The sequence below is a fragment of the Kogia breviceps genome, chromosome 10, assembly GCF_026419965.1.
Source record: "Kogia breviceps isolate mKogBre1 chromosome 10, mKogBre1 haplotype 1, whole genome shotgun sequence".
In the NCBI taxonomy this organism is placed as follows: Eukaryota; Metazoa; Chordata; class Mammalia; order Artiodactyla; family Physeteridae; genus Kogia; species Kogia breviceps.
In genome coordinates this window covers 6,152,320-6,173,234 of record NC_081319.1, presented here as the reverse complement: position 1 = coordinate 6,173,234, position 20,915 = coordinate 6,152,320, and the positions used below count along the sequence as shown (strand labels likewise).

General features: G+C 45.5%; 1 protein-coding gene across 7 annotated transcripts in view; it reads left to right on the top strand.

Annotated features, from left to right (window-relative positions):
- The window catches only part of ATG7 (autophagy related 7), a 319,810-nt gene that overhangs the window by 84,013 nt on the left and 214,882 nt on the right, over nt 1-20,915 (top strand). For 5 of the 7 annotated variants that reach the window (XM_067043420.1, XM_059076095.2, XM_067043423.1 and 2 more), the window contains exons 2-4: nt 13,686-13,855; nt 14,332-14,386; nt 20,784-20,901. In XM_067043420.1, coding sequence (XP_066899521.1) covers nt 13,696-13,855; nt 14,332-14,386; nt 20,784-20,901 — 333 coding nt within the window. In that variant the 5' untranslated portion in view covers nt 13,686-13,695. Of the gene's footprint in view, nt 1-13,682; nt 13,856-14,331; nt 14,387-20,783; nt 20,902-20,915 lie in introns of all 7 variants that reach the window. The other 2 variants (XM_059076097.2, XM_067043422.1) reach the window with 1 other exon arrangement.

The window sequence follows — 20,915 nt, the reverse complement described above, 5'->3', positions numbered from 1 at the left end:
CCCTCATTCACTTTCTCCATTGATTCATTTCAGTGAGTAAACATTTTGAGCCCTGGGAGTCATCTTGGACTTTTCCCTCTCGTCCCATCCCTCCCTTCCTCCTTCCCAGCTGGGCAGTCTTCGGGGTTCTACAGCTTCTCCGTCCTTGATATCTCCTGACGCGTTTCCGCTTCCATTTCCTCTCCCACTGCTTTAGTCAGGCCCTTTCACTTCCTGCCTGTATTCCTGCGCAGCCTCTGAGCTGGTTGCCCTGCCTCAGCAGTCTGGCCCTAACTGGTGCTGGAGTGCCCTTTCTAAAATACAGACCTTTGCTAAAATACAAATCAGTAGCTTTTCATGGAAGACCTTTCATGATTTGGCATTCACCTGCTTTTCGGGTGTGGTTTCCAGCTACTCTGTCACACGAACCTTTTCTTCTCGCCGTACAGAACTCTTTGTGTTTTCTGAAACATACCATTGCTATTTCGTTTGTTCATAGATTCAGTCACCAGCAGGTATTTATTGGGCACCTGTGAGGTGCTAGGACTGAGTCAGGTGCTGGGAAAACAATGACGGATGGAGGACAGTGAGAAACTGACACAGTTCCTTTCTCAAAGAGCTTTTCTCCGAGTAGGGAAGAGTGCTAATTCATCAGTATGTGTGAGATAACTGCGCATGTGCTGTGAGGCGGGAGGTAGTGGTGCTCTGTGTGGGTGGGATACAGGAGAACTGACCTAAGCAGGAGACGAGGGAGTCAGGGAAGGCTTCCCTCTACTGATGGTTGAGCTCAGATTTGATGGGAGAAGAGGAATTCAGTAGACGCTGGGCATGTGGACGGACGAGAACATTCTAAGCTTGTGCAGAGGCCATGGGAATGTTTCTAGAATTGGAGACGTGGAACTGAGACAGCTTCCTCCTTTTGCCTGGAGTGTCCCTCCTCCCCACTGTAGCCTTCCTCATCCAGTGGGACCGGCTTGGGCTGGCGCTGCCCACCACTCCCCTCTCCCAGCCATCGAAAGGACATTTGGAAGTGCGTGGAGCTGTTGTGTTTTGTGACGTGACCACGGGGCATTACTGCATTTAAGAGGGTGCCAGGGGTGCTGGACATTCTGCAATGTGTGGGGCTAGCAGCAAGTGAAAAAGAATTGTCCCACCCAGCATGTCACGTGGTGTCCCTGTTGAGAATCCACTGCCAGTTCTTTTCGAAATCTGCGCTCGAGGGTTTCCTTCTCCTCCCACAGCACCCTGCCGAAACGCTTTCACCACCCTTACCGTGCTCGTGTTACCCGCAGCTTGCTCTGTTGTCATTCCTGGCCTGTCTTACCCTCAAAACTGTTAGCTCCTTAAAAGCGAGGATCATGACTTGTTGCCATTGAGTCCTGAGATACAGCGTAGGGACTAGTAGGTCATATAAATGTTTACTGAAGTAATAACGAAATGGAAACCCCAGTGTTTTCTTGGCATGTGCTTTGTTGATGGTATTAATTTTCCTTTTGAGTGCCTCCTGTGTGCCAGATACATGCATTTTCTAGTTGAATGCTGTCAATAATTCTGCACCATAGGTGGTGTCCCATCTTGCAGATGAGGAAACAGGCTCAGAGAAGGAAAGCGATTTGCCCAAGGTTGTGTGGCTTGAAGTAGCAGAGGTGGGCTTTGAACCCAGGTCTCTCTGGCTCATGAAGCTACACCCTTCTGTCTACCATACCAACTCCAGCAGATCAGACTACATTGTTGTCCAGTTGTTTTTTTGGACTAAGATTTAAGACCCTAGATTTCCCTCTGTGAAAATTTTAATCTTGTTAAATAGACCTGTCATTCTAGGTGGTCAGAGTCTTTTATTCTGAATTATGTTATCTGTTATAGTGCCTGTTCCTTCTTGCTTCATGTCATATGTAGAACTGATAAGCAAACCTGTATCGTCATCCAAGTCACTGGTAATATGTGGTTATTAGAATATCTTACTGAATGTATTTGTTTATGTGTCAGCTTCCCTGCTGTAACAAGGTTCAGCATGCATAAAATACTTGGTAAATATTGATGAATATTCATTCACATAGATAAGTAAAATAAAAATAAATTGGCTAGGCCCTGAGACTGAGCCAAAGACTTCCCTATTAGCTCCTTTCTTATTAACATCAGTTCATTCCTTAAGTAACACCGTTTGAATAAGATTATTTTTACCAGTTTTAAATCTTTCTAATTATGTCAGTGTCCAATTCCTACATCTTCACCTTGTCTACTAGGCTGTCTGAAGAAGACTTGTCAGAGACCTTGCTGAGGTCCACATAGTCTATCTCCTTTGTCTGTGGTTCTTCCATAATCAAGGCAGAAATGCAGTAACTCTGTCGTGACTTGTTCTTGGAGAAACCATAGTGGTCTTTTGTGAATACTCAGGGTTGCTGCATACAGTTGTTCAGGTGGTACACTGCACAAGAGGCCAGATATAAGAGGGTTCCATTTAGATCATAGGCGTCATGGGTGTGTTTTGTAGTGACAGTTTTCTGGCAGGCAAGGGTAAAGATATCTTGAGCTAACTTAATCAATATATTAAACAACAATTTTCTCAGAAGAGGAGGTAAAATGTCTTGAGGAAGGTATGTAATTTTCTTATTGTATAAAGATGCCATGTGAACCAGAATGGACTATATGACACCTTTCCTGGGAGCAGATTCTCTGTCCAGTGGGCTGTAGAATACATCTATGTTCTCATCTTTGGAAATCAAATATTTTAAAAATCAAGTGTTTGCTTGGCCCAGTTTTTCAGCACCTCTCATTTTCCAGGACTCCTTAAAGATCACCATAAATGAAAACCATAAAGACTGTTACTCGGAAGCAAGCCTTCATGCTTCAGCCAGCTTTTAGGAAACCGTCATGGATTTTAGTTGTGGGTTGACCTGAGGGCTCCTTAGCAATTCAGATGAATCCAGGTGGCTGTCCCTCACGTACAGAATGGACCAAAGTGACACTGTTGGTTGGTGAACGTAGCACAGAGGACTCAAAGGTGGGCACAGTGTTCTCCATCTTCCTTGTATGATCTCCTCTCCCCTCCTACCCGTGTTTTCTCAGCTTTCACTCTCACCCTCTCATAGGCTTGCCACACCGCACAATACTGGTATCCAGGGTATCCACGCTCAGAAACTGAGCCTGAACGAGACAGCACATTGTATGTGAAGGTTGAAGTTATTATAGCAGAGGGAAGACAAAATAAAACAAAAGAAGAACAACTCCCAGAAGTAACTATTGAGAATGAAGGTTACAGTTTGAGCCTGTGGAGGCGATTGCCAGTTCCCTGGTTGACCTCCTGAAGAAGCAAATAACGTGGATCCTGTTGGGGCAGAGGTGGCCCACGGGGGTGAGGGAGACAACCCGTCCGTAAGAGCAGTTATTCTGCCTGCTCATCTCAGTTGTTACCACCTAATAGCACAGGCCCCCAAAAAGCCATTTTGGGTGACTTGGTGTCTTGCAGAGGCATCAGTTTGGCTCAGGGGCATCTTGACTCTAACAAAGTTTTTAAAAAGAATTGAGGCTTCTGTACCCAGCTGGTTCCCCTGTAGGAGTCCTGGGTTTTCATCTTCTGGTAAAGCCTACTTTTTCTTCTACGTTTGGAACTTTTCCCCCCTCCATTTGGAAGGGAAGGCTTTTTAAACCTCCTTCTTTAGCAGCCTTGCAGATTATTTCCAAAACTCCTGAAGTTGCAAAAAACATCACTGCCCTACAAAACGGGCATTGGCTCTGCCTGCCAGAGGAGCCCTCTCCCCACTCCTGGCGATGTCGACCGCCTTTTTACCCATCAGCAGCTAAGAACATATTCTGTTTGTCAGTGGGACTTGGTCATGTGGTTTGGTGCTTATTTTAATGACTGCCAGAGCTCGCAGCCCCGCAGCTGGGAAAATGAGAACAGAAGTCTGCTCTACATGCTCCATTTTGGCCCAAAGATGGTACCTCAGGGCCAAATCGTGGTTATTCTGGCACTTCTGCTCAGTGAATGGCCCCATGCAGCCTCGGAGAAGCTGAACACAGAGTGCTGCTAACCCTTAGCACTTGCTCCTCTGGACTTCCCCTGGATGACCTATAGCAGGAGGTCATCCTGCAGGTTTTAATTAAACCTCTGCTGTGTCTGCAGTGCTCCTGTGAGGGAGGGAAGACTTATATGAGGCCTGCTTGAGGCAGAGGAAGTTTTCGTGATGAGCAGGGTGAGGGGCGACCACATTCTCAGGTACTGTTGGCTGATGGGGGGTGAGGGAGGGCGAGGTGACAGAGACTAAGAGCAGCTGCCATGTATTGACTACTGACTGTAAGCCAGGCACCGGAACAGGTGTGTCACACACTTTCTCATTTACCTCTCCCAACAACCTCGTGGGTTCGGTATGATTATCCTCATGTTACAGAAGAGGAAATGGAGGCACAGGGGATGAAGTTACCTGCCCAAGGCTACTCAGCCAGGGAGAGGTGGAGTCGGAGCTCAAAGGTGGGTTTATCTGACTGAAGACCAGGCTCCCAACTACCTTAGCTTTTAGCATCTTTTGTCTGAATGGTTCAAAGCTCCTCTGCCCTCCGAAAGCAAACAAACAAAACCCCAAGAATGCACGCATGAAAAATTATAGTGAGAGATGTTTTGGATAGTCGGGCTGGTCTGTTTCTCTCTTCTCCCCACCAAGGGTCTAGTGTCCCTAAAGACAGGTGTTTGTTTGTTGTTTTTTTTTTTTTTAGCGGTACGTGGGCCTCTCACCGCCGCGGCCTCTCCCGTCGCGGAGCACAGGCACCGGACGCGCAGGCCCAACCGCCATGGCTCACGGGCCCAGCCGCTCCGCGGCACATGGGATCCTCCCGGAGCGGGGCACGAACCCGTGTCCCCTGCATCGGCAGGCGGACTCCCAACCACTGCGCCACCAGGGAAGCCCCTTGTTTGTTTTTTAATCTCTATGATTGTTGCTTATTTTCTACCAATTTTACTTCTTCCTTTCCAAAAGTCCTATACTGGCTTCATACCTGCTGTGTCCAGTCCTATAGGTGCCCGCAGAGGGAAAATGGTTGGACAGACTCACTCTAGGAAGCACTTATGCTCCAATTAATTTTATAAGCAGCAAAACCAAAATACTTTCATCTTGAGCATCTTTAATAACAAAATGCCAGAAAATTTATGGAAATATTTCATTTCCACTCCTTATTTAGAACAGTGAATTTCTTTTCCACAAAGCTAGATTTAAATAGGTAATCTGTTAACTGTTGAATGAGAAAGGAAGGTTCTTTGTGGGATTGGTATAGCTTAAATATGGGATCTTCTGGGTTTTTTTGTTCAGGTATAGCATACATATAGTAAAGTACACTGATCGTAAATATGTAGCTCATGGATTTTTATGTATGCACACGGTTTGTAACCACTGCCCAGCTTGAGGTATGTAGAATATTTCCAGCTCCCCTGGAGGCATCCTCATGCCCCTTCCCAGTCAATAGCCCCACACCACCCTGTCATTACTCTTCTAACTTCTATCACATTGATTGGTTTTGCCTGTTGAATATAGAATAAGCTGTGTCTGTGCAGGCGCATCTTCATGTTTTATTTTATTACATTTTCAAACTTACAGAAACCTTACAAGAATAAGTCAAAGACCTTCCATATACCCTTCTCCCGGGGACTGTGTTCCAATTTTATCCTGGTAACATCTTTCATAGCAGAGCGTCAAAGCAGGATCATGAATTGCCCCTGGTTGTCAAGTCTTTCTAATCCCTGGGACAATTCCTTAGTCTTCTCCTGACTTTTAAGACCTTGACACTTTTGAAGATTATAAGCCAGTCCCAGTCATTTTGTAGAATGTTTTTCAGTTTGGGTTTATCTTTTGTTTCCTCCTGACTAGGCCCAGGTCCACTGTTTTCAGCCGAATACCATAGATGCTATGTTCTTTTTGTTGCCTTCTATCAGATAGCACACAGTGTCTGTTGGTCCCATCACTGCTGTTAACACTGGTGTTAACTTTGATCACCCTTCATTAAGATGGTATCTGCCACATTTTGTCACTTTTTCTTTTTTGTAGTTAATAATTGTGTGTGTGTGTGTGTGTGTGTGTGTGTGTGTGTGTGTGAAGAGATACTTTGAGACTGTGAGTGTAGCTTTTAACTTACATAACCATGGGAAACCTTTCAGGGAGACTTATTCTTTACTACTTTTATTTATTTTTATTTTTATTTTTGGCCGCACTGCAAGGCATGCAGGATCTTAGTTCCCCAACCAGGGATTGAACCTGTACCCCCTGCAGTGGACACATGGAGTCTTAACCACTGGACCAGCAGGGAATTCCCTTCTTTACTACTTTTATATTTGGTTAAGTAAAGTTTCATTTAAATTTATTTGTATGGAACTAGAACAAAAAAATTTACAATTTGTATGGAAACACAAAAGACCCCAAATAGCCAAAGCAATCTTGAGAAAGAAAAACGGAGCTGGAGGAATCAGACTCCCTGACTTCAGACTATACTACAAAGCTACAGTAATCAAGACAGTATGGTACTGGCACAAAAACAGAAATATAGATCAATGGAACAGGATAGAAAGCCCAGAGGTAAACCCACACACCTATGGTCACCTAATCTATGACAAATGAGGCAAAAATATACAATGGAGAAAAGACAGCCTCTTTAATAAATGGTGCTGGGAAAACTGGACAGCTACATGTAAAAGAATGAAATTAGAACACTTCCTAACAGCATACACAAAAATAAACTCAAAATGGATTAAAGACCTAAATGTTAAGACCAGACACTGTAAAACTCTTAGAGGAAAACATAGGCAGGACACTCTTTGGCATAAATCACAGCAACATCTTTTTTGACTCACCTCCTAGAGTAATGAAAATTAAAACAAAAATAAACGAACGGGACCTAATGAAACTTCAAAGCTCTTGCACAGCAAAGGAAGCCATAAACAAGATGAAGAGACATCCCTCAGAATGGGAGAAAATAGTTGCAAATGAAGCAACTTACAAAGGATTAATCTCCAAAATACACAAGCAGCTCATACAGCTCAATATCAAAAAAAACAAACAACCCAATCAAAAAATGGGCAGAAGACCTAAAGAGACATTTCTTCAAAGAAGACATACAGATGGCCAACAAACACATGAGAAGATGCTCAACATCACTAATTATTAGAGAAATGCAAGTCAAAACTACAATGAGGTATCACCTCACACTGGTCAGAATGGCCATCATCAAAAAATCTACAAACAACAAATGCTGGAGAGGGTGTGGAGAAAAGGGAACCCTCATGTACTGTTGGTGTGAATGTAAGTTGATACAGCCACTGTGGAGAACAGTATGGAGGTTCCTTGAAAAACTAAAAATAGAACTACCATGTGACCCGTCAGTCCTACTACTGGGCATATACCCTGAGAAAACCATGGTTCAAAAAACCACATGCACCCCAGTGTTCATAGCAGCACTGTTTACAATAGCCAGGTTGTGGAAGCAACCTAAAGGTCCATCGACAGGTGAATGGATAAAGATGTGGTACATAATACAATGGAATATTACTCAGCCATAAAAAGGAATCAAATCGGGTCATTTGCAGAGATGTGGATGAACCTAGAGAGTGTCATACAGAGTGAAATAAGTCAGAAAGAGAAAAATACCGTATAATAACGCATCTGTGTGGAATCCAGAAAAATGATATAGATGATCTTATTTGCAAAGCAGAAATAGAGATGTAGCCGTAGAGAACAAATGTATGGATACCAAGGGGGAAAGGGGTGGGGAGGGAAGAATTGGGAGACTGGGATTGACATATATACATTACTGATACTATGTATAAAATAGACAACTGATGGGAACATACTGTACAGCATAGGGAACTCTACCTAATGCACTGTGGTAACCTAAATGGGAGGGAAGTCCAGAAGGGTAGGGATATCTGTACGTGTCTGGCTGATTCATTTTGTTGTGCACTGGAGGCTAATACAATATTGTAAAGCAACCAGACTCCAATAAAAATTAATTTAAAAAATTGATTTGTATGTGCATATTTCCTGTCATCTAAGATCTTAATCCTGAAAAAGTCATAGGTTTAGAGACCCTCTCTGTCACATGGTGTATCTCCATATGTTCTTCATGACTTTTTTACTCCAATCTCCATCTTAGATGGTAATAAGCCCGGAGCTTGTCCTCCCAATCACAGAAGCCTGGGTTCTTTCCTTCTCTTGTTTCTCTTGGGGAAGGTACCCGTAAAAAGTTTCCAGAATTCATCTTAGTAACATTTGAGAGCCACTCTGAAAGGGACGAGGATATATCGAGAGGAATGTGAACCAGGGTCTTTGTTTATGGAATTCACAGTCAGGTTGATGGAGGCAGGCAGGTACGCAGAGTTGAACGATACTCACTGTCCAGGTGGCCGTGGGGGGAAGTGGTTAGCTGTGGCTGACGGGAGGCGCAGGACAGGAGTAAAGAGTGAGCGGCAGCTCTGGGAAGGCTTTCTAGAGCAGGTCACCTCTGTGCTGGGATTTGGAGAGGGCCAGGCAGTCACGGGGGCTGGGGGTGCCTTTCAGACCCGGTTGCAGAGGCAAGACAGCAGGTGAGTTAGCGGAGCACAAAGCAGCTCGATGTTTCTGCGGCATCAGGTCAGAGGTGAGGAGGGGCAGGTCCCCCAGGGCGGCACTAGAGAAGTTGGGAGGCGGTAGCAGGGGTCCAGGAGAAGGTATGAAGGAAACCGCCAGGGGTGCAGTCATGCGCCTGCCGGGGAGGTGGAGTGCTGCGGCTGCGAGCTTTCGCACGTGATGAGCTTCAGGAAATGCCGAATGAGCTCCGTCTTGGCTTAGTGATGCTCACATCTGTGTTAGAGTTCTGTGGAGACCACATTTGGCGGTCCATCAAGACGGATTTGTGTCCGATGGCAGACGTGGCCTCGGAATTTGGTCTTCCAATCTGCTTCACCCTCAGCAGCCCTTGCAGATCTCTACTGCCCTCTGAAAAGATTCTGCCAGAGAGGTCAGTCTCCCTAGAAACAAAATGCATTATTGACACCTTCCAAGAATCAAAAAAACAGCAGACTTCAAAGATCTTCTAGTCCAAGGTTGGCAAATATGGCCCCGCCCAAGGCCTTTGTTTGTGCAGTCCATGAGCTAAGAATGTCTTTTTTACTTTTTTTAAGAGTGAAAGAAAGAAGAAAATATGGCAGACTGTTTTGGCCTACAGTGCCTAAAATATTTACTAGTTGGCCCTTTTCAGAAAAAGCTTGCCAACCAGTGTTCTCGTCTGACTGCCTAATACAGTAATCCTCTCTGCAGTGTTACTTGGCAAATGATCGCCTGATATATGCTTGAACACTCCCACTGATGGAAAATTCACCATCTCTTTGGTCAGTCTACTTCCTCTTTGGACAGGCCATTAGTAGTTTTTAAACTCTGCTGAAATCTTGTCTGACTGTAGCATCCATTCCTTGGCCCTTTTTGGGAGAAGAAAGCTATTTCATGTCAACATTTACTGAACTCCTAATCTATTCTAGGCACTGCGCTAAGTGCTGAACACAGATGAATGAGACTAGGTTCTTGCATCAGGGTTTCCCAGGTGTTATTTCTTGAAACCAAAGCAGCTGAGCTGGTCATCTTACATCTGTCATTCCCTCTCTTCTTGCCATTTGGTTAGGACTTTTTTTTTTCTCATTATTTTACTTATTTCTGTATTATTATTTCACACAGACAGTATAAAATTCAAAAGGCAAAAAGGTTATACAATGAAAATAAGTCTCTCCACACCCCAGTCTCCTGACCCCAGAGCTTCTTTCCTGGGAGGCAACCACTGTTATACATTTCCTGTAGGGATTCGATGGTAAAGAGCAGCACTAACACAACGGTTAGGTCCATTTCGACAGGAACTTCTGATAAGTAACATACAGTGGCTTTTTTTTTTTTTTTTTTTTGAGCTCTTGCTTGTTTAAGTTGCCGAGCGTGACTTAGTTTTATTTCCATAAAAGCCTGAAATTTATAAGTTGGGGCGGTAGACGCAGCCCCAGAAGGTTTGTATTGCTTTACATCCACATGCTATTTCAGTTAAATCCTAACCGGATATTTTGGTTACTGCTGGGTTTCTTCTACTGCTGCGGTTCTTGTTCATTACAATTTCAAATCCTCAGAGCCTTTCCTCTTTCATCAGAAGTGGCACAATCCCCTCTTGTGTAACACTTGGGTTTCACATGCTGAATAGAACGTTGAAGTGTGATAGAAATAATCTTTTAGTTTTCTAAGCTAAGCAGAGGCCTCAAGTTTCATCTGCACGGTTCAGGGTCATGTGGGCAAGCCTTACTTTTCAGGACACAGGTAATGTTTGGATCTAGCTTAGTTACACATGGATGACTTTGCACCTGAGACTCACTTCCTCTTCCACCCGAATTCCCTTCTGACTTAAGTCTTCGCTTCTAATTTAAGGAAGATGGCAATGTGACATAGATGTATAGGTTCCTAAGTGATACCTTTATATTGAGTATCCTATTTAGATGGTTCCAGCAGATTCCTAATCACTTGTTGCTGTTGTCGCTTAAGACCTTTCCATTGCCTTAACCAGTCAGGCAACACTTTAGCAGCTGGACACCAACCACATCCTCTTGTGAAATAGCCTCTTGGGTTCTGTTCAGAATTTCTCGAAGACCAAATATGTCAGAAAATGAAGGATATGCCTCTTACGCAAATTTCTTTCTTGGCATGCCCGTCCATTCTCTTCTGTGGTACTCCTGAGTCACTTTTTCCTAGCTGCTGAGTAGAAAAATGGAATAAAATTTTCTCTTGTCGCTGGCACTGGTAAAATTCCATCTTGGTGACCTTAGCAGGTCATCAAAATGATGATGAGTTACTGTTGACGTTTAAGACTAAGTTGTGAATGATTGAAGTGTGTAGGGGCCTGATGACCCGTCCCACGGAGGATTTCACATGAGATCCATTTGTACCACTGCCTGCTGCTCTGTTGATTCTTATCTCTCTGAACCTCAGTTTCTTCTTCTGTGAAATTGGAACTGTCTCCTCTTAGGGCTTCGGGGAGGAGAAAATTCAGGCGCACACCCAAGCTGCAGTGCCTGCTCCTGGCCAATACTCAATAGCTGCCACCTTCATCTCAGTGCCAGAGGACTGTTTACAGTTGAGCCTCTAGCATTTAGTGATTTATTGGATGTGAGAGGGAAAAATTGAAGATGACTTTGAGGTTTCTTCATGGGTGTATGGTGGTACTCTCTAGTAAACTAAGACATACAGGAAAATGGGCCAAATTTTAGTGAAAGGTACGTTCAGTTTGGAATTTGTCAACCTCGAGATATCTGTGAGAAATTCACGTCCTGGCTTTGGAAGACACTTAAATGTATGGTTGGAGGTTAGCACTGGAAGTATAGTCCTGGGATTCATTGGCATATAGATGGAAATGGATGTAGAAAATGAATAATTTTGCTTTGAGGAGAGTTTATAGACTAAGGAGAGGGCTGAGCATGGGAACTTTCAAACACCAACAGTAGAAGGAAAATGCTAGCTGTGTTGTGGAGGAAGAGGGGAGAAAGCAGCAATGGAGGCCCGCTAAACCAAGCAGGAGGCTGTTAGGGTGTTCTAGACTGGCGTTTCTCAAACTGTGGGCCCTGGGCCATCTGCATGAGGGTCTGTTTCTCCACTGGGCTCTGAAGCCACAGTACGTAGAATTCACAAACTTTTCTGGGGCCTATGAACCCAGGAGTGACCCAAAAAGATGAACTTTTTTTTTTTCGGTACGCGGGCCTCTCACTGTCGTGGCCTCTCCCGTTGCGGGGCACAGGCTCCGGACGCGCAGGCTCAGCGGCCATGGCTCACGGGCCCAGCCGCTCCGCGGCACGTGGGATCTTCCCGGGCCAGGGCATGAACCCGTGTCCCCTGCATCGGCAGGCGGACTCTCAACCACTGTGCCACCAGGGAAGCCCAAGATGAACATTTTGAGAGTGCAAAATTATAAAGATCCTTTCGAACAAAAGCCAGAAATTATTTAGTATGGGATGAGTGTTCATTTAAATATGTTTGAAATGATTTAGAGGTGGAGACTACAAAAGTAAGAGTGACAATGGCCTGAAGGCTTCAAGACAGCGTCAAACTCGAATACGAATCACCCTGGGGCCCCAGTCCCGGCCACCCTCACCGTCCTTTCTCCCCCGCCCCCCCAGCAGGTGGAGCCCAGACATCATTTTTTAAAAAATTTATTTATTTAATTTATTTATTTTTGGCTGTGTTGGGTCTTCATTGTTGCACATGCATGGGCTTTCTCTAGTTGCAGCGAGCGGGGGCTACTCTTCGTTGCGGTGCGTGGGCTTCTCATTGCGGTGGCTTTTCTTGTTGTGGAACACGGCCTCTAGGCACACGGGCTTCAGTAGTTGTGGCAGGTGGACTCAGTAGTTGTGGCTCGTGGGCTCTAGAGCACAGGCTCAGTAGTTGTGGCACACGGCCTTAGTTGCTTCGCGGCATGTGGGATCTTCCCAGACCAGGGCTCGAACCCATGTCCCGTGTGCTGGCAGGCGTATTCTTAACCACTGTGCCACCAGGGAAGTCCTGCATCTTCATTTCTTAATAAGCCCTCAAGGCGGTGAGCGTTTGAAAACACTCAGTCGGGCATTGTCTGGTGTGTGATGCCACAAATCCATACTGAGGCCGCGGAGGGTTTCAGGGCAGCCATGTGCCCAGCCCCTTCGCAGAGGCTTTCGCCCTGCTCTGACCCACACTTGGCCCCTCTTTCTTGGTTTTTAGCGTGTTTATGTAGTGCTCGCTTTGCATTTTACCATATCGTCACCATTGGACCAAAGCTCCTTGTCTCTAATTCCAATATCTTAACAAGTTTAGAAAACTGAAAGGGGTTTAATAACCTTGGCCAAAACTCATACAAAACCTCTCTGAGTAGATGTGAACCGTCTCATTTTGTTTTTTTTGGATTTATCCATCTGCTGTGACTATTCATACATTCTACTGCAGAAATATTCATCTGTCTTGAGGCAGTTGGACAGAATGGAAAGTGACCTCATCAACTTGTGCTTTTGGAACTGCGAAGTTGCTCTAGTGTCGTGCTTCTCCCCCTGGGGTCTGTGTACCCCAGAGAGTGTGCAGGGCATGTAGGGAGTTGCAGTGTCCACATGCCTGATTGCCGGGACAGTCAAATTTATTTGATGATTTGAGGGGGAGAATGAAATATTAAAATATATACGGTAGAGTAAAATGCAAGTTTTCTGCATTTGAAAGAGAAAACGTGAGATTTCGAAGAAATTCTGGTACTGTGGGTAGGGTGGGGGAGACGTCTTCATCCTCCTCGGCTGGGACGCTCAAGCACTGCCTCACTCAGAATCCAGACAGTTGGCATGGCTGTGATGCCAACTGGCTGGACTTCGTTCGGGTTCTGTGCTTGTAAAGTTCCCTAGGACAACACAGGCTGGCAGGAACTTCTGAGGCTGTGACCGTGTCGAAGGAGGAATAACACTAGTGCATCAGTCAGACTGACTTTAATGAGAAAGGGAGATGCACCAAAGTGAAGGCCGGGAAGTTCAGTTGTGTCCTGAGGAGGCTGAACTTGGCCACGTAGCCAGATTCCTCAGGTTGATACCCCAAGTTGTGTCTTCAGGCAGACCGTCTGCCTCTCGTTACTTTCTGTTTGTTTGTTTTGGTTCAGCCCATGATTACAGATGTCGTTTCTCACCATGTTTTGTGCATCGTTGCCGTGTTCTGTTTTGGTTTTAGCAGGCAGTAAATAATGGCTGCAGTTATGGGGGATCCCGGACTCTCCAAATTGCAGTTTGCCCCCTTCAGCAGTGCCTTGGATGTTGGATTCTGGCATGAGTTGACCCAGAAGAAGCTGAATGAGTATCGGCTGGATGAAGCTCCCAGGGACATTAAGGGTCATTACTACAATGGTAGGCGATGGGGAACGCCCTCCTCTGCCCTCTTCTGTTACCTTCCCTGCCCATGGTAGGGTCCGCTTTCCTTCACGAAGGGATGTCCTTGACTTTTATCATTAATATTACTCACTGGTTTCTATTTTACTTCCTGACTTTTGACCCAAGTTCACTTTCACTTCTTTTCTCCTATGGAGAAAAGAAAGGGAGAACCTAATTTATTAATCCAAAGAATTAATACCGATTACTTAGTATTGCTGGGGGATGGGATTGGAAATATTTTTCCCAATGAGTCTTTTTTTGTGTTCTTGGCAAATTCCTTGAATTCATGAAATCTGTCATCTTCTGCTATGTCCCTGTTTAGTTTGGATGGCCAGGTATTGGATGGGGCACTTTGGGCTCAACCAAAAGAGCAAAATTACTCATAAACGCTTGTGTTATAAATGCCACTATTACTGACTCATAACTGACTATTTGATAATGCTTCTCTCCAGGTGATTCTGCTGGGCTGCCAGCTCGCTTAACATTGGAGTTCAGTGCTTTTGACATGTGAGTATTTTTTGCTCAAAATCTAAAATAAAGAGCACTGGTTTTTGCAAGGAATGAGCGTTCTTAACCTTCATCGTAGGTGGGCCACGTGGGGCACTACAGAAGCTTTCATTGAGCAGGGCCAGCTTCTCATGATTCTCTTGTACCTCCCGTGGCACAGAGACAAGTGCTAGAGGCTTAGGACTATCTGATTCATTTTTTCAGCAGATAATTTATCACAGCCTGTTAGCTACATCAATGAATATTTATTAGGCTACTTTTGTATACAAGTCACTGTGCAAGGCATTGTAGAGATACACAAAGAAACATGACATCTGCCCTCAAAGAGATTTTTTTGGCTAATTGGGAGCTGTGGGGAGTTGCTGAAGAGAAGAGAGACATTTATTGACTTAATTATTGACTTATTTTCCATACATAATCCTTTCAGACCTGCCAGGTGTGGTTCTTCTCTCTTTTACAGATGAGGAAACCATGGGTTCAAAGGTAAAATGACTTGCCCAAGGTTACACGTGGCTAAATTTAGGAAGCAAGGATAAGAGAGAAATAAACTGTATTTCTGAAGTTGCACTCTGAGTAGCGGGGGGCATTTTGCTGTCTTCTGTAGAAACTGAGAAGCCAGGAGGGAGATACAGTTTGGGCAGGAGGTAAGTTTGTTTTAGAACATGTTGAGTTTGAGGTGACAGCATCCAGTAGAAATGACCAGGGAGCACTGGCATCCAGGAGGGAGGGTCATCCACGTAGAGGTCCTGAGGCTGTAAGAGGGGAAGAGACTATAGCGTAAGAAGAGGGAAGGGCTGGAATAGTGAATGGACATGATTGGGGTGGGCAAGAGGGGGACACAGAACTCACCAAAGAGATGGGACTTGTCAGAGAAGTAGAACCCGAGAAGGTGTTTTCAGGAAGGGAAGAGAGGGTCAACAGCATCAGAAGCAGAAGCATCAGAGTTCAGTGCTGGGGTTGCTGGAATTGTTGATTGGGTTGTTTGAGAAAGTAAGTTCTGCACAAAAGGATGGAGCAGAAACCATGCTGAGAGGCTTTAGGACAACTGAAAGTTAAAGGGTTAAAGGCTTCAGGGAGGGAGGGCAGCTTTTTCCTGCTCCTGCGTGTGTCAGCTGTGTCAGGGTAGGAGGTCTGGGGAAAGTGAAGAGGTGTTTGCTAAGGACCGCCTGAACATGGCGGTAGTCAAAGGTTAGGGCATCTCAAATAAAGTCTCCCTAGAATTTATTATGGAGCAAGAAAGCTCTGAAGGGAACAAGAAACATCAACACATACCTTTCAAAGATATAAAGACTAACATCACTTTCGATTCATGTTGTACAATTCAGTTTCACAATTTGATTGTGATAGAGGAATAAAATGTATTGATTTTTGAAGAGATTTTTATTTTCTCTCTTTAAAAGGTATGTGTTGATGTTTCTTGTTCCTTTCAGAGCTTTCTTGCTCCATAATAAATCCTTATGATCGCTTCTGAAAACAAATCACGTCTTAGTTATCTTTCTCCTGTGTTGGCAAAGACTAACTTACTTTTGGAGCAGTTACCAGATAACGAGGAAAATATATTCATTGTGCAGCCTTGAATTACCTGGAGCTGGTAGAGGGCGAATAGCAGCAGAGTGTAGTCTGCTACATTAATCTGGAGAGTCCAGCATTTATTGCAAGCCACCCTCGCTCCCGTCTATTCTGATACTGGACTGAAAGTTGTTATTTTTTGAGTTTCAATAATTTTATTCTTTGGCACAATTAATTATAGAAAAATGCAGTTCACGGAAGTTAGGTTTGATCTTGTTTCAAAGTCCAAGCATCTTAAACTTTAGCAATCCAGAAATTTTAGTTGAAGGAGGAAAGAAAATCTGTGATCCTGCAGCTATGGCTTTCACACAAATTGCTTTATTTTCCTGGTAATAATTTGTGATTTGGCTTTTGTACACTCGTGTGAGGCTCCGTGGTAGGCGCTGGGGGAGATGAGCAAGAATAAGACATAGGAGCCCTGGATTGGAAGCTTGAAGGCCTGGTATCTGCAGCTGATTAACTGTGTTACCTGCAATAAGTCCTTTTCATTTTTTCAGCTTCAGTTTCCTCACCTGTAGCTCCCAGCTTCTAATATTCCTTCCAGTTTTCAGAGTTTGTGATTTTTCTGGGTCCCCTCTTCTTAGGATGGTTGGTGCTGTGATTCGAATGTTTGTGTTCTTCAAAAATGCATATGTTGAAAAGCCAGTGCCCCGGGTTATTGTCTGAGGCAGTGGGGCTTTGGGAGGTGGTGAGGGCATGAGGGCAGGGCTCTCGTGAATGGGATCGGTATCCTTCTAACAGAGGCCCCGGAGAGCTAGCTCTCCCCCTCCCCCCTGCAAGGCCATAACTGGAAGCAGGCAGTCTGCAACAGGAAGAGGATCTTCACCAGAACCTGACTGTGCGGACCCCTTGATCTTGGACTTTCAGCTTCCAGAACTGTGAGGGATAAATGTGTGATGTTTAGTAGCCACCCAGTGTGTGGTGTCGTGTTAACAGCCACTCAGGCAGACCAAGACAGTTAGGAAGTTTAATACAGACACTTGGGGCTCCTCAGGAGGAACAAGGTTTTTGCATCCCAATTATTTTCATTATTATTGTTCTTTCTTTGCTTTTATTGCTGAACATCTGCATGGGTTTGTAGGGAAAATCTTTATGAACTTATTCATCCAACACCGAATGCTTCTTGTATGCAGGACGTGTAGGTGTTAGGAATAAAAAGGCTTAAGAAATGGGGAACTCTAGAGGGGCTCTGGATGGAGGTAGAAGACAGGTATGGGCATTACAGTGAATGCAGTGCTGGAATAAACGTGGAGAGCTAATAGTCATTTCAGAAATACTTACTGATTGCCTCCTCTGTGTCTTGATAATAGACTGTGATGGGCCCTGGACATACAGAGAAGAATAAGGTACAGTCGAAGAGCTAACAGTCCTAGTACTCTCTTATAGACGCCAAGTGTACCTCAGCTTTGCTCAGGACGAGATAAATCTCTTTTACTCTGAGACCCTGGGAGCCTGATGGACCTCTGCCAGCAGTTAGCAACACAGGATCCCGTTCTCTACATTGTTTTAAGTGAGTTATCGGACAAGTAGTTATTTTATCAGGCACCAACCGTCCTGCACTGGAGGGTGCTGTCTTAGGGTAGGGCATAATAATGAACCAGACCCCAACACGTAATGGCCCAAACACAGAGGAAGTCTCTTTCTTACCCCCTTAATAGTCCAGGGTGGGAGTCCAGTCTTCTTCCCTCTTATGGCTCCATCGTCCTGGAGGGCTTGCCTTTGTGTGCTGTTGAAAACTGAATTGTCACCTTCTGGTAGCAACAGAGAGAGGTGGAGGAGAACCAGAGTGAAAATCAGAAGAGAGACACCCACTCTCTTACAGGCCCTCTTGGGGTGGGGCTGTGCATCACCCCCCTCAGATTCCATCAGGGAGAGCTCGAGGCCTCACCTTTCTCGCAGGGAAGACTGGGAGACATGGTGCTGAGCTACAAGCATCAGGGAATTATTGCTGTTGAAGGAAAGGAAAATAGATTTTGGTGGACAATCTCTATACAAATTTGAAGCTGGTAAAAAAAAAAAAAAAGTCCATTCCTTTGAGGAACATTTATCTATGTGGTCATAAGAAAGATTTTCCTTTTCTAAGCGTCAAGTTGGACTTAATAAGAGAAATAGAAGGCATAACGCCTGCCCTCAAAGAACTTAAGTAGTAGCTGAGGAAATAAGACTCAGGTGCGAAATTGTCTGTGCAGGGCACAGGCTCCCTTATTCTCCGCTGTCTCGCCAGCACCTAACTCAGGTCTGACGTGTACTGGTTGCTAGGGTCAGTTGCACAAGCAGTCTGAGGCCCTGGCCGTCCAAACGGGATGTGGTGTGGTTGGTGGAAAGGCACCAATGGACTCTGTTACAAGATGTTATGGACAGAAACGCAGACGCTGTTACAGAAAGCAGTAAGTAATGCAGTCGTGCCCCCAGACCGAGTGTGACTTAGGTTCCCAAAGCTCCCCACGGGCATGTGAAGCTGTGCACACGTAGCAAAGCTTTCTCTGGGTGTGAAAAGCGACCTCTGTGCTTCTTTGGGGGGAATCTATTCCATCCCAGCCACCCCCACTGCCTGTCTGTCCTGGAGGCTCTGGCCGCATGCCTGCCATCGTCCGGGAGATTCCAGAACAGCCACGGTACTTTTCCTGAATTATCACTGTGAGACTGAGAGACATGAAGGCCAAATGTCCAGAGGGAACATCCCCAGGCAGGCCCAGGCTTCAGGCCTTTGTAGGATCCATTCTTTACCTGGTTAGTGTGTACATTTTTGAGAGTTCACTGTGGGCTTTAAGAGCTGGGGAAGATTTCTAATTCTGGTTTTTTAAAAGAGCCTTATTGAGATACGCGTCACTCACCATAAAATTAACCTTTTTAAAATGTACAATTCGGCACTTCTTCGTATTATTCATGAGGTTGTGCAACCACCACCACTGTCTAATTCCAGAACATTTTCATCACCCCAAAGAGGAGCCATGCACCCCCTCGCAGTCACTCTCCATTCCTCCCTTCTCCCTTTCCTCAGTGCTAAGCAGTCATGCATCCACTTTCTGGCTTTATGGATTTGGCTCTTCTGGATATTTCATAGAAATGGAATCATGGGAAACTAAACTCATAAATATCCAGGATCAGGATTTGGACTAAATTCTGTCGTTTCCAAGTCTAGGGCTCTTTCCAGTCCTTATCTGAACCACCTCTTTGTAGAACGAGTGGAACTTGAACCTGGAGAAACTGCTAGAATGGCTTTCCCTCCCATTATCACTTCTTAAATTCTTTCCCTTGGCCACCTCCCCTGGTGGAACTTTAGTCATGAAAAATGCTTCTCCTTTGAAACTCAGCTTGTCCTCAGTAATGAACTCGCCTGAGGGCTGATGTCCTAGGAGTGTCGGCTTTGGCCTGGCATTCGCACACCCGGGACATCTGGACTCTAGGAGGGAGGGAACCAGATTCTATCAGAGCATCCTTCCCTCTGTTTCAGCAGTCATTTCATAAAGCCACGTCTGAATGTGGAAGGCCTAGTTTACCAACTGCTCTGCTTCCTTCTTCTTCCCTCTAGGCTTAATCTTGTCCCTTTGTGATTTCTTTTTCTCCTCAAGACTATCCTTGATGTCCTTATCTCACCTGGATGAAGAATATTCTTCTATTGGAGTAGAGTGCTGACAGACAGCCTGTGATCCGCTGACTCATCCGCTCCCGAAGGAAGGCTCTGGCCTTTGGAAGTTACTTCTCTCCCAGGACCTAGCATTTGGTGGAACCTCCACACCTGTTCTAGGTTTATATCTCTCCTTGCAGCACTGCCCCCCCCCCAACCCAGTTTTACTGAGACACCAAAGGAAGAAACGCCGGGTCTTTTAAACCTACAGCTACATCAGTGTGATCAGTAAAAATTCGTATCCTCTCTGCAATAGTTGTGAGTGAGCACAGCATTCAACTACTAATGAAGCCAGCACTGTTTTCATTTAGCATCTGTAACCTCTGAAACACACGTTAATCATTTTAGAGATGAGACCGGGGTTCCCCACATCTGAGTTTGTGTTCAGAATCATCTCATCCTTCCCCTCCCCTGACCTGGATTACTCTGAGGCCTTCGGCGACAGTGCCGAATGTGGCACACCTGTGGCACAACACGGCCACACAGGTGGCCCGGGCGCAGCGTGTCCCGTCGCACAGCCTGGCGCGGCAGGGGGGGGCGCGGGGCGGGCAGAGGAGGGGGGCGCGCCTCTGCTCTCAGGGGGCTGGCGGTCCTCAGGGCGGGCGTGTGAATGTCGGTCTTGAAAACACTCTAAAATAAATTATGCTCGTTACCGGAGAAAGGGAGGATGGTCGGCTTCCCGGAAGAGGAAGCTTTGCGGCAGGGCGTTGACACCTGGGAGTGCTTGAGTGGGGAGTGGGCAACACAGTGCCTTAGAGTCAACCAGTTCTGATGTGAGACCCCGGCTCTGGCTATTGTGTGACCTTAAGCAAGTTACTTAAACCTGAAGTCAGAGAACAAACTCTTCTGAGGACTGAAACCTTGTATAGTTCTTGGCACGGTAGAAGCTCCATGAATCATGTTTTCCTTTCAGGTGAGAGATGGGAAAGAATTTTTTTAAATGGGAAAAGAACTGATACTGGGGGGCAGTGGAAGAAGAGCATGCCAAGGGATTAGGGGAAGGGGAATGCAGAGGCTTTGTCGGGGGGTATAGTGTGCCTGTTAAGCAATGATATTCATCTTTTTCCAAAGACATATGAAGCAGTGTTCTCTTTGCCCTGCAGAGCGCTGTCCTTGTCTCCCATCGCAGCCTGGTCTGCAGTCCGTGGCCGTGGCTCTGAGTCCCAGCCGCACCTGTTAACCAGCTTTCTCTGTATCCAGGAATGCCCCCACACCAGCCCGCTGCTGCCCGGCGGTTGGAACGCTGTATAACACCAACACGCTCGAGGCTTTCAAGGCTGCAGATAAGAAGCTACTTCTGGAACAAGCAGCAAACGAGGTTAGCTGGGAAAC